Genomic DNA, 14005 nt, shown 5'->3' with positions numbered 1-14005 from the left:
AAAGTAAGGATGTGTGGGATAGAGGGAAGTTTGGCCGATTGGATAGGTAACTGGCTCTAACAGAAGACAGAGGGTGGTGGTGGATGGAAAATTTTCGGACTGGAAACCGGTTACCAGCGGAGTGCCACAGGGATCAGTGCTTGGTCCTCTGCTATTTGTCATTTTTATAAATTACTTGGAGGAGGGGGCTGAAGGGTGGATCAGTAAATTTGCTGATGACACCAAGATTGGTGGAGTAGTGGATGAGGTGGAGGGCTGTTGTAGGCTGCAAAGAGACATAGATAGGATGCAAAGCTGGGCTGAAAAATGGCAAATGGAGTTTAACCCTGATAAATGTGAGGTGATTCATTTTGGGAGGACTAATTTAAATGTAGATTACAGGGTCAAAGGTAGGGTTCTGAAGACTGTGGAGGAACAGAGAGACCTTGGGGTCCATATCCACAGATCTCTAAAGGTTGCCACTGAAGTGGATAGATCTGTGAAGAAGGCCTATAGTATGTTAGCTTTTATTAACAGGGGGTTGGAGTTTAAGAGCCGTGGGGTTATGCTGCAACTGTACAGGACCTTGGTGAAAACAACATTTGGAATACTGTGTGCAGTTCTGGACACCTCACTATAAGAAGGATGTGGAAGCGCTGGAAAGAGTGCAGAGGAGATTTACCAGGATGCTGCCTGGTTTGGAGGGTAGGTCTTATGAGGAAAGGTTTGAGGGAGCTAGGGCTGTTCTCTCTGGAGTGGAGGAGGCTGAGGGGAGACTTAATACAGGTTTATGAAATGATGAAGGGGATAGATAGAGTGAACGTTCAAAGACTATTTCCTCGGGTGGATGGAGCTATTACAAGGGGCATAACTATAAGGTTCGTGGTGGGAGATATAGGGAGGATATCAGAGGTAGGTTCTTTACGCAGAGAGTGGTTGGGGTGTGGAATGGACTGCCTGCAGTGATAGTGGAGTCAGACACTTTAGGAACATTTAAGTGGTTATTGGATAGGCACATGGAGCACACCAGGATGATAGGGAGTGGGATAGCTTGATCTTGGTTTCAGATAAAGCTCGGCACAACATCGTGGGCCGAAAGGCCTGCTCTGTGCTGTACTGTTCTATGTTCTATGACAGGACCAGTATTTTCTTGCATTCCATCTACAGCACGGCTGAAGAGAGTAAGTTCAGATATTTCAGTGAATAAATTCAGTTTGTAACTCCCAGACTAAGAACCTCTTCAAGTGGTACAGAGAGAGACAGAGCTGGATTGCAGTTTAGAGCAGTTATTTTCAACCCGGCTTCTGTGGCAACCCAGAGCTCCATGAGAATGTTTAATGTGTTCCTCCACAGTGTCAGTTTGCACTTATTAAATCTGATTACAAAGAGGCCCAGAACAGAGAACGGGCACCAAACATTGGGTGGCACAGTGGTTCACACTGCTGCCTCACAGCACCAGGGACCCAGGTTCGATTCTAGCCTTGGGTGACTGTGTGGAGTTTGCATGTTCTCCCTGTGTCTGAGTGGGTTTCCTCCAGGTGTTCCTGTTGCCTAATACATTTGGGTCATGGTGAATAAGCGGGTACAGAGATAGGGCCAGGGATGTGGGCAAGGATAAGATGCTCTTTCAGAGAGTTTGTACAGCTTGATGGGCCTAATGGCTACCTCTGCACTGTGGGGATTCTATGATTCCACGACCTGCAGCCATGCTGGTGTCTTAAACCATGTGTGTATTTCTACTGGCACAAGAAGTATCTCATTCATGATGGACCTTCCCTTCCCATTGAAGAGATGGGTCACACATTGTGAACCCCATTCAAGATGGCGCCGGAGCAAGGTGACTTCTTGCAATCTGTGCCGAGCATACCTTCTAATTCTATCTTTTACTCTTGTTCTACGCTTCTAAATCTTTATTCTAACTCTTTTAAACTCTCTAACAATGCTCTAAGTCACTTTCTGTGCACCCTCGTTATGACTGCAACACTTCATTCTGCACTCTTTCCTTTCCTTCTCTATGTAAGATATGCTTTGTCTGTATAGCGTACAAGAAACAATACTTTTTTACTGTATACTAATACATGTGACAATAATGAATCAAATCAAATTATATCTTCCTGAGCAGTAATACGCTGCAGGCAGAACTTTTGCCCCTCACTGCATTCGGGCTCTGCTGGCGCTGACTGGTGGAAAATTCTCTCGTCCCTGAAGTCACAATAACCAATAGGGACAGAAGAGGTAGCAGAACATACCAGAACCTTGGTCCCTGGGCCATGTGGCAAGGTAGGGTTTAGGTGCGTCAGAGTGGGGAGGGCAAAGAGGACCTCAGGGAAGGGGTTAGGTGGCTGATTGAAGCTTTGGGGAGAGTGATCGGGGGTGGGTCGGGAGGTCCGGCAGCTGCGGAACATTATTGGAGTGTGACCAAATTGGGGAATCTGAAGGATTCATATCTTCCGCACTCCACCCCCTGCACCCCAACCTCACCTCTCCTTCCTGCCTGAGATCTGAGCCTGTTCATTTTTAGGCCAGGTAAATCCTCCCATCAGACCAAACATTGAGGGTTGGGTGGAAAAATGCCTGAAATTGGCAAGTAATTGACCACTGAAAGATCACAATTTGGAGAAAGGGTAAGGAGCAAAATTGATGTGAGGTAGGGGTGGGCGAGAAGCCAGAGGGAATCCATTCCTTCAATTTCATTCTCAGTCCCTCTGCTTAAACACCCTCACTGGGGAAATGTGAAATTCAGGCCACTGTCTCACAGACAACAACACACAGACTGTAGACTCAGGACACAAGGGATCACCACATCAGTGACAATCCATGGCTGACGTGAGCAAACAGCCAGTGAGAAACTCGGTCGGTATGCACATTTTCTGCCCAGTGCACTGTTTGGCTTTCAATCTGAGTTTTTTTTTCTGGGGAATGAGTGCAGGATCAATACTTGAAGAGGCGGTAATATTCCCAGCAAGACCTGGAGTGAAAGGTTTGAAATTGATTGCGGTTATTTATCTAGCTTCTAAACAGAGGTGGAATTCCTTCCCCACCTTTAAAATGGAGGGAGTTCTTTCAGGAGGATGTAACAAGCAGGATGAATAAAGGGGAACCAGTAGATGTGGTGAATTTGGATTTCCAGAAGGCATTACATAAAGTGCCACTTGAAATGTTACTGCAGCAGATTAAAGCTTACAGTGCTATATTAGCCAAGATAAAATACTGGCCGAACACCAGAAAACAGGCAGCCAAATCTACCTTGGAGTGGTAATCACTGTCAGTTTGCCGTTCAACTCCTTTTCATGTACCCGAGACTGGAGCTGGACATTTGTTGTAACAAAGGCCAAGTGAGAGCTGTGCAGACCATCAGCCTCAGGGGTCCCTTCAGTGCAGTGCAGGATCTCTGGGGGACGTGAAGCTATGTCCCCCTTTTTTAAGGCACTAACCAGGAAGTTGAAAGGCCCCCATCAGGAGATAAGGTGAGTGTGTAAGGTCAGTGAGTGGGATAGGTCAGGGGAGTCATTTCTCGAGATGGAGGGTCTGGAGATTGTGCCTGTCGGAGGTGGTTGGGAAGTAATTGGGGAGTGGGGGTGGTTGGATGTTCAGAGGGGGGTGGAGAGTTACTGAAGTGATTGGGGCAGTTAAGTGGAGTTGTCCGGTGGTCGTGGTGGGGGGGTTGTGGATTAGTGCGGTGGTTGGCGGAACTGTGACAGTCAGATGGGGTAATTGGGTGTCACAGGGGATGGGGCAGGTGTTGGAGTTGTGAGAGAATTAGTGGGATGGTCAGGGAGTGTGTGGGTAGTGGGGTAATCAGGTACAGTGGTAGGTGATCAGGGAGATGGGGGAGTGGGAGATAGTTTAATGGCCGGGGGGCGGGGGTGGTAGTCAGATGGTTGGGGATGTGGTGGGCAGTCGGGGACAGGGCTTGATGGGGTGGTCAGGGGGGTAGTTGGTATGGTCGGGGTTTTGAGCGGTGGGGGGAAATTCGGGGGATGGGGAGTAGTATGGTTGTAGAAGTTGCGAATTAAAGGGGTAATCAGGTGGTCAGATGTGGGTGTGCTGTCATGGGGCGGAGAGGATGGTCAGGTGGCTGGCGAGGTGGGGGAGGTAGTTCGGGTTAGGGTGATTTTGGGTGGTCGGGGGGTTTTGTCAGGAGGTGAGGGGGGATTTGGGGGGTAGACTGCAGAACAATGATATTCAGAAACATCTGGGTGTCCCCTTCATGAAACACAAAAAGTTAGCATGAAGGTGCAGCAAGTAAAATGGAAGCCAAACTGACATTTGGACCTTTAATTCAAGGGAGTAGAAAGGTAGGGAAGTCTTGCTACAACTGTACAGGGTGTATTGTTGAGACCATACTGAGAATGCTGCACAGTTCTGGTCTGTTATTTAAGGAGGGATGGATTGCATTGGATGTAGCTCAGAGAAGGTTCAGGAATGTTTTCCCAGTTGAAATGTCTAATACTCGAGGGCACGCACCTAAGGAGAGAGGTGGAAGTTCAAAGGAGATGTGAGGGGCAAGTTTTTTTACACAGACAGTGGTGTTTGGAACGTGCTGTCAGGGGCGATGGAGGAGGCAGATACGATGGGAGCTTTTAGACATGCAAGGTACAGAGGGATATGGACCAAAGGCAGGCAGAAGCGATTAGTTTAATTTGGTGTCATGTTCAGCACAACATGATGGGCCGAAGGGCCTGTTCCTGTGCTGTACTGTTCTACGTTTGGGCTGAATGGGGTTATCTTATGAGGGAAGGTTGTGCTAATTGGCTCAATGCTGATTGCTGTTCAGAAGGATGAGAGATTCGTTACCAAAATCAGTCAAGGGCCAGCAAGATGCGCTGTGTGCTCAGTAACAGTCGGTGCTCAGTGACAGTGGGTCCTCAGTGACAGTGGCTGCTCAGTGGGTTCTCAGTGACAGTGGCTGCTCAGTGGGTTGTCAGGGGCAGTGCGTGCTCAGTCGGTGCTGAGGGAGGGCATGAAGGGAAGATGGGAGAGAAAATGGACGAAGATGTAAATTCAGGGCCAGGGCAGTGGGAGCAGTGGAGAAAGTTTAGTCCTGTGAGCGATGGAGGAAGGGGGTGGGGGGGGGGGGGGGGGGGAGGAGGACGGGGGCGGGATGTGGCGGGGAGGCAGCTGGTCAGATGTTCCCAATGGGTGAGAAAATCCTTGAAATCCTGGCACTTATTGTTGGAGGTCAGGGTGGAGAGACCACACTCCCCATGTCTCTCCTCACTCACAATGACAAGTTTATAATTGATGACTTCTTCTCACAATTAACAAACCCAATCTTCCCCCATTCAACAAAATCCTTTCTCATTTTAAACCCTCCATTAAATCTCACCTCAGATTCCAGCACCACTTTGAAACAATCCTTCTGCTTGGGTCTGGAGGAAGTTAGTTTAAATGTTGGTATTCAGATAAAACATAAAGACATTTAGAAAGAGGATCATGTTGGAGAGACCAGTCTTGTGGCTCAATGTCTCTGTAATCAGCTTCATCAGCTCAGAGAGTGAGGATCCTGTTCCCGGATGTAATTCTTCATCTTTGACTCTCACCTGTATCTGGTTATTAAAGATACTCTGTCACTGCAAAAACTATCACAGCCTTTAATCATAAATTTCACACATTTCCTGTTACTTTAACCAAACAAAGATTTCTAGGAAATTGGAGACTAACAAACAGAAACATTGCCAATGAGTTTGCAGCATTTGAATTTTATTTGATTGGTTATTTACTGACAGAGCAAAGCAGTGTTACAGAACATAAGAACAGAGGAATATAATTCATCTTGCACCGAGGAACAACAAGCATTCGCTTTTTCAGGGTGACATGGATTTGAAATCAGTTTGCTGGGAGCGGCTGGTTATTTGAGTACAGATTTTCGGTGCAGGCTCTCTCTCTCTCTTACAGACAGTGCGGTTATTACAGGGAGGACAGTCTAGAGGGTGGGCAGCCGTCAAAGCGGATCAGCCTGGGATAGACCAGCTCAAACTCTTCGCAAGTTGAAGCATTCACACTTCATGATCACGATTCAGTAAGGGCTTGAGGGAAGAGAGTTTGTCATTCCAGCCGATCTGCCTGTAGTCGGGACACTTCTCATCCTTAAATGTAATCATGCGTCTCCCTGTCAAATGGACGTCTGCGTACAGAATCCACACACCTTGCTTCACCTCATGGGATGAGACCAGGTCGTTGAACCCACCTTTCTTCAGATCATTGACGAGTTCTTCGACGTGTCGAGGTTTACCCTTGAAATGGGCATGTTCATATAGAACAATGTCAGGATTTCCTAATTCCTCCTTCACAAGGCGCACTGACACAATCTCTCTGTCCATGGAGCCAAGTTGGTTGTGGTCACCTGGCCCATAAACCATGAAATCCCCTTTGAGGTCTTTGTCCTTGTAAGCAACCCAGTGTTTCCCCTCCACCTTCAGGGAGCGAGCAGTTTGAGAGAAAATCTCAGTCTCGAGATTGGGGACACTGTCTGTCAACTCCTTCCAGTTGCCTCTGCAATCTGGCTGGTCGTACAGCACAATCTTGCTCATGGTGTCAGCGGCTGTGTTTCTGTTGTCAGATTTCAGTGCGATGAGCAGCAGTGAAATTAAACGATAGTTTCTCGGTGTGAGAGTGAGGTTTTTATACACTTTCCCACTGCTGACTCAACATGATATAATCAGTAATCACCACCCAATAGGCATTCAGCAGCTACTGAATCCACCCACAAAACACAAACTCCCAAAGGGAGACCCACCCTTCACTTGGAGCATGTCACAATCACCTGGAACAGATATGCCGTGTAAATTCAGAATAGAGCACACCCTGGGTGACCCACATCTCAGGAACCGAGCTCACTATTGTTTGACAGCCTCTGGTGGCTGGGAGCGAGTGTGGTGACCTGGTCTCTGTGTTGGATTGTTGTGCTGGTGGCTGCATTAAAGTTACACATTTTCACTTTAACATTGGTGTTGTGATCCTGTGTCTGTGTCGATCTGAAAATACTGGGACGGTGGCAGCATCGGACCATGTCCCAATCTTCAAAATAAATTGGTGAGTTTGTCACTGACAAGTGGATATTCACCTCTATTTCGCCCACAATATTACAGCGCTGTAACAGCGGAGACTGTGGAAGCACCTGAGAAACTGCACAGGGGGAGGATTTCCTCCAGTCCCCATGCTCCGACCTTCCTTTACACATTCAGGCACTGTCACAGCTCTGCTCGACAAATCTGAACACTCACCACATGTCAGACCTTGTGCTAAAAATCTTAGCAAATCAGCTCAGCTATTGCTGCCATTCACACTCCAGAGGTGTTGGAAGTGTGAGATATTAATTCTCCCACCCCGTTCACCACTGGAATTCTTGCAGGGCGGGAGGGGAGCAGACCATGTAAAGGTCCATTGAAGTCAGATGGGAATCTCCGGTTTTCCCGTGAGTGCAGACAGAGAATCCTGCCCAATTGAATCATGATGTGGAGATGCCGGCGTTGGACTGGGGTAAACACAGTAAGAAGTTTAACAACACCAGGTTAAAGTCCAACAGGTTTATTTGGTAGCAAAAGCCACACAAGCTTTCGGAGCTGCAAGCCCCTTCTTCAGGTGAGTGGGAATTCTTCTTATAGAATTCCCACTCACCTGAAGAAGGGGCTTGCAGCTCCGAAAGCTCCGAGTGGGAATTCTATAAGAAGAATTCCCACTCACCTGAAGAAGGGGCTTGCAGCTCCGAAAGCTTGTGTGGCTTTTGCTACCAAATAAACCTGTTGGACTTTGTAAAGGGGAAAATACAAGGGGGGCACACTCTAAAATGGCAATACAAGAAAGCACACTGTAAAATGGCAATACAAGAAAGCACACTCTAAAATGGCTGCCTGGCACATAAAGGGTTAACTGGGAAAGCCAAAAGAGCAGACACAGGCTCCTGCTGTTCAGAAAAACCTAACAGACAAGCCATTTCCAAATCACAGACAGTGACTCATAGCAAACAAACACCTCAGGAAGCCAAAGCCAAGGGTCAAGACATCTTTTAAGATAAGGAAACCCCAAAACAAAGAGCTTAGATTAATGTTAAAGGAAAGCGGGAAATATGAATGCGAGGGAACCGATTAGCACCTGAACGAGACGAAACTAGCCATTGATAGATACAGACATAAGGAGATGTACCCATTCATAAAATGCTAAATGTCTATACCTGTTTGTACTCTTGTAAACATGGGGAAATGTACCCATTCATAAAATGTTAAATACTTGTACTCACTTAAACAATGTGATAATGTTCGAATCACCGGTTTACCCATTGTGTAAAGGGTATAAAATTGAACCGCTCCCGGCATACAATTGAGAGAAGGTTTGCTCCAGACCAATGTGCCTTGTCTCCACGGGGCTCCGTTTAATAAATCGTATTTTCTGAATCTCGAAGTCTGACTACTAGTGGATTTTTCCCACAACAGACTTTAACCTGGTGTTGTTAAACTTCTTACAATTGAATCAACCCAGCGAAACTCCATCAGCCCAGGGTTCTGCTTCAATCACTGCCTTCGGGATGAATCCTGGAGCTGCCCCGGAATGTGGACACAATGATATATGATCCAGAACTACTCTCCTACCCCAGCCCTGCAGGCCCCAGCCAGTGCCGGATTTCGGCATTAGCTAAACAAGCTACAGCTTAAGGCCTCACAATCCGCAGGGGCCTCAAAAGATTTCAGAATTTTGTTTTGAGGTGTTTTAAAATTACACGTGGCTTTTTATGTCTTCTGTAGTTTTTGAACTGAGAGCAACCATGTCTCAAGACAAACTGTCTGCACTTAGCATCATGGTAAGAGTTTTAACAACACCAGGTTAAAGTTCAACAGGCTTCATGTGCATAGAAAGTGATAAGCTGCGTCGCATATCATTTGAGGACATAATTCATGATTTTGCTTTTGAGAAATCAAGAAAGAAAATGTTTTAAGTTGTATCTGATATCAGTTTTCTGATTTTGCGAATGATTTCATTATTACTTATTTTAATAAAAGTGATCCTGATTACTTATTTTGTCAGCATTTTGTATATATATTAATATATCTTAAAATTATTTTTAAAATTACATTTAAGTATTGTTTCCAGGGTATATTATATTATAATCTATGAGAGAGATCAAGCCAGCCAAATGATGAATATGTAATCAGTAAATGCATTCATTTGAAAATAATTTGTATTTTTCACTTTAAATACCTTGCTATTAAATAATTAAAAGGCATAATTATGATTTCAGTTTTTTTGTGGCGACCCAAGCTCCTGTTTTGGTGCGCACCTTTGTGAGACCTTTTGGTGTAACTTTTTAACACGGGGCCTCCAAGATTTATATAGCTTAGGGCCTCACCAAGTCTAAATCCGGCACTGGCCTCAGCTCAGGCAGCTGATCTGAGGTGAAAGCAAAATTCTGCAGATGTTGGACTTGCGGATAGCGAAGAGCATTGTCGGGCAATACAGCAGGATATAGATAGGCTGGAAAATTGGGCGGAGAGGTGGCAGATGGAGTTTAATCCGGATAAATGCGAAGTGATGCATTTTGGAAGAAATAATGTAGGGAGGAGTTATACAATAAATGGCAGAGTCATCAGGAGTATAGAAACACAGAGGGACCTAGGTGTGCAAGTCCACAAATCCTTGAAGGTGGCAACACAGGTGGAGAAGGTGGTGAAGAAGGCATATGGTATGCTTGCCTTTATAGGACGGGGTATAGAGTATAAAATCTGGAGTCTGATGATGCAGCTGTATAGAACGCTGGTTAGGCCACATTTGGAGTACTGCGTCCAGTTCTGGTCGCCGCACTACCAGAAGGACGTGGAGGCATTGGAGAGAGTGCAGAGAAGGTTTACCAGGATGTTGCCTGGTATGGAGGGTCTTAGCTATGAGGAGAGATTGGGTAGACTGGGGTTGTTCTCCTTGGAAAGACGGAGAATGAGGGGAGATCTAATAGAGGTGTACAAGATTATGAAGGGTATAGATAGGGTGAACAGTGGGAAGCTTTTTCCCAGGTCCGAGGTGACGATCACAAGGGGTCACGGGCTCAAGGTGAGAGGGGCGAAGTATAACTCAGATATCAGAGGGATGTTTTTTACACAGAGGGTGGTGGGGGCCTGGAATGCGCTGCCAAGTAGGGTGGTGGAGGCAGGCACGCTGACATCGTTTAAGACTTACCTGGATAGTCACATGAGCAGCCTGGGAATGGAGGGATACAAACGATTGGTCTAGTCGGACCAAGGAGCGGCACAGGCTTGGAGGGCCGAAGGGCCTGTTTCCTGTGCTGTACTGTTCTTTGTTCTTTGTTGGAATCTGAAACAAAAACAGAAAATGTTGGAAAATCTCAGCAGGTCTGACAGCATCTGTGGTGAGAGAATAGAGCTAATGTTTCCCATCTGGATGATCCTTCGTCAGAGTTGGAGACAAAGAAAATAGGACAAGATTTATACTGATAGGGTGAGGGAATGGAGGGGGTGTGTTAATTGTCAAAGATAGAACATAGAACATAGAACAGTACAGCACAGAACAGGCCCTTCGGCCCACGATGTTGTGCCGAGCTTTGTCTGAAACCCAGATCAAGCTATTTCCTTCCTATCATCCCGAAGTACTCCATGTGCCTATCTAATAGCTTCTTAAATGTTCCTAAAGTTTCTGACTCCACTATCCCTGCAGGCAGTCCATTCCACACCTCAACCTCTCTCTGAGTAAAAAACCTACCTCGGACATCCTTCCTATATCTCCCACCATGAACCCTATAGTTATGCCCCCTAGTTACCGCTCCATTCACCCGAGGAAATAGTCTTTGAACATTCACTCTATCTATCCCCCTCATCATCTTATAAACCTCTATCAGCTCTCCTCTCAACCTCCTCCGCTCCAAAGAGAAAAGCCCAAGTTCCCTCAACCTTTCCTCATAAGACCTACCCTCCAAACCAGGCAACATCCTGGTAAATATTATAGACAGAAAGGCAAAGGGGATGTAAGTGGTACTTCCCATGGTTAAAAAGGGTGCTAATACCAGCCATTAAGAGATCAGAATGTGTAAATGGCAGAACAGAGGTAAGCAGATAGGCAAAGGACAACTTGAGACATGTAACAGATTGCCCCAGTGGGGGGGGGGAATAAGTTGGAAAGTGAGATTTTAAAGAATTGCTAAAATGAAACGATGGAAGAAATGAAAATTTAAATACATAGAAATCAAGCAATAAAAATAATAAATGAAATGAAGTGAAATAATATAAATGGAAATGGGGTGAAGGTGGAGGAGCAAGTTCAGGCTCTGAAGGTGTTGAACTCAGTGTTCAGTCCGGAAGGCTGTAAAATGCCTAACCGAACGTGAGGTGCTGTTCCTCCAGTTTACATTGGGGCTCACAAGAACATTGCAAAAGGCCAAGGATGGTCATGTGGGCAGGAGAGGAGGATGGTGTATTGAAATGGCAAGCGACAGGAAGGTTTGGGTCCTTGCGGATGGACCAAAGGTGTTCTGCAAAGAGGTCACCCTGTCTGCAATTGGTCTCTCCAAAGTAGAGTAGACTGCATTGGGAGCAGTGAATACAATAGACCAGATTGAAGGAGGTGCATGTGAAACACTGCTTCACCCTGAAAAGAGTGTTTAGGATCTGGGATAGTGAGCGGGGAGGGTGGGGAGGGGGGGAGGATAAGGGGCAGGTGTTGCGCCTTCTGCAATTGCACAGGAAGGTGTCATGGGTGGTGGATGAGGTGTTGGGTGGGATGGAGAAGTGGACCAGGGTATCCCGGAGGGAACAGTCCCTGTGGAATGCTGACAGGGGGAGTGAGGGGGAGGCGTATTTGGTGGTGGCATCATGCTGAACTTGGCGGAAATGGGGGAGAATTATCCTTTGAATGGGGAGGCTGGTGGAGTGAAAAGTGAGGACGAAGGGGACTCAATCCTGTTTCTGGGAAGGAGGAGAGAGGGTGAGAGCAATGGTGCACGAGATGGGTCAGAACCTGTTGAAAGCCTGTCAACCACAGTGGCTGATCCTATATCACTGGCTTGTAGCACACACAGCCATCCGTCTACCTCTACCCTGTTCCCTCGATGCCGGTTTAAGATTCTCCTCTTGACAGAAACATCACCCGTACCATCGAGCAGATTTCATACTTCTGGAATGATTCTAGAATCGGAGTGTGGAATCAACCCCAGTGGCTCGACTGTAGTTCACCCATTGTGAGCTTTGTTTTTGTACTGAGGATACACATCTTTTGTGATTGAATTCATTTGAGTTGATTTATTATTCTTGTCACATGTATTGGTTTACAGTGAAAAATATTGTTTCTTGTGCACTATACAGAAAAAGCATACCGTTCATAGCACACATGGGGTGAAGGAAAGGAGAGGGTGCAGAATGTATTATTACAGTCATAGCTAGCGTGCAGTGAAAGGTCAACTTAATATAAAGTAAGTCCATTCAAAAGTCTGATGGCAGCAGAGAAGTTGGTTGACACTCAGACTTTTGCATCTTTTTTCTCGGAAGAACGTGGAAGAGAGTATGTCCGGGGTGCATGGGGCCTTTGATTATGCTGGCTGTTTGTCTGCATCAGCGGAAAGTGTTGACAGAGTCAATGGATGGGAGGTGGGTTTGCGTAATGGACTGGGCTTAGTTCACGATCCTTTGTAGGTTCTTGCGGTCTTGGACAGAGCAGGAGCAGGAGAAACTGCAACACATCCAAAATTTCTGCCTGTTGGAATAAAAGGACAATAATAGGAGGGGACTTTAACTATCCCAATATTAACTGGGCTTCAAACAATATAAGGGGCATTAAGTGTGAAAAATCCATGCACTGTGTCCAGGAAATATTTTTAAACAATATGTGACAAACCCAAAAGAGGAGACGCAATTTTGGATTTAGTCTTGGGAAATGAAGATGGGGAAGTGGGTAAAGTGAGAGGAGGTGACCATATTGGGGATAGTGACCACAATTCAGTTAGACTTCGTTTTGTTATGGAAAAGGACAGAGATAAAACAGGGATAAACCTTTTAAACTGGGGGAAAGGCACATTTTACAAAACTGAGCAATGATTTGGCTGAGGTGGACTGGACAAGACTGCGAAAGGATAAATCAGTGGTAAACCAGTGGGAAGCACTCAAACATCAGATCATTTGGGCACAAAACAGACATGTCCCCTCCAAAAATAAGAATGGCATTTCCAATTCTAGGCCCCGATGGTTGTCGAGAAAAATGCAGGGGAAGATTAAACAGAAAAATAAAGCTTATGATCGTCACAAAAAAACTCAACACTGCAGATAGCCTGAAGGAGAATACAACGTACAGGGATCAAGTGAAGAAAGAAATAAGGAAATCAAAGAGAGGGAATGATAAAGATTAGCAAGCAAGACTAAAGAAAACCCAGTATATAAAACATTATATAAAGAACAAACAGAGAGTTAAGGAAAGAGAAGAGAAGGTTGAGAACAGCACAGAAGCTAAACAGAGCACGATAAGTAGTAATCCTAGTATTCGATCAGGCAAAAACACAGCAGAGGGTAAGGGAAGTCCAGATTAAACTGCATTTTTTTCAATGCAAGAGGCCTGACGGGCAAGGCAGATGAACTCAGGACATGGATAGGTATGTGGGACTGGGTTATTACAGCAATAACTGAAACATGGCTCAGGGAGGGACAGGACTGGCAGCTCAATGTTCCAGGGTACAGATGAGTATTGGAAAGATAGAACAGGAGGTAAGAGAGGAGGGGGAGTTGTACTTTTGATTAGGGAAACCATCACGGCAGTACTGAGAGGAGAGATATCCGAGAGTTCAGCCACTGAGTCTATACGGGTAGAACTGAGAAATAAGAAGGGGAAAATCACTTTGATAGGGTTGTACTACAGGCCCCCAAATAATCAGCAGGAAATTGAGGCTAAGATATGTAAGGAGATTACAGATGGCTCCAAGAAAAATAGGGTGGTAATCATAGGGGATTTTAACTTTCCCAACATTGACTGGGACAGCCATAGTATTAGCGGGTTGGATGGAGACAAATTTGTTGAGTGTATTCAAACATAGAACATAGAACAG

At 45.8% G+C, this 14005-nt stretch overlaps 2 protein-coding genes across 2 annotated transcripts in view; one reads left to right on the top strand and one right to left on the bottom strand.

Moving 5' to 3' along the window:
- The window catches only part of LOC144505328 (cystatin-B-like), a 339685-nt gene that overhangs the window by 172841 nt on the left and 152839 nt on the right, over window positions 1-14005 (top strand). The window lies entirely within an intron of this gene.
- Window positions 5979-6512, bottom strand: LOC144505424 (epidermal differentiation-specific protein-like). Its single transcript, XM_078231534.1, has one exon. It carries the CDS (start codon window positions 6510-6512, stop codon window positions 5979-5981), a length of 534 nt encoding a protein of 177 aa, XP_078087660.1.

This window comes from Mustelus asterias, chromosome 16 (assembly GCF_964213995.1).
Source record: "Mustelus asterias chromosome 16, sMusAst1.hap1.1, whole genome shotgun sequence".
Taxonomy (NCBI): domain Eukaryota; kingdom Metazoa; phylum Chordata; class Chondrichthyes; order Carcharhiniformes; family Triakidae; genus Mustelus; species Mustelus asterias.
The sequence above is the reverse complement of the archived record's forward strand: the minus strand, read 5'-3'. Positions and strand labels throughout refer to the sequence as shown.

Coding starts and splice junctions, on each gene's coding strand:
- LOC144505424 (XM_078231534.1), bottom strand. CDS start 6,512: ATGAGCAAGATTGTGCTGTACGACCAGCCAGATTGCAGAGGCAACTGG.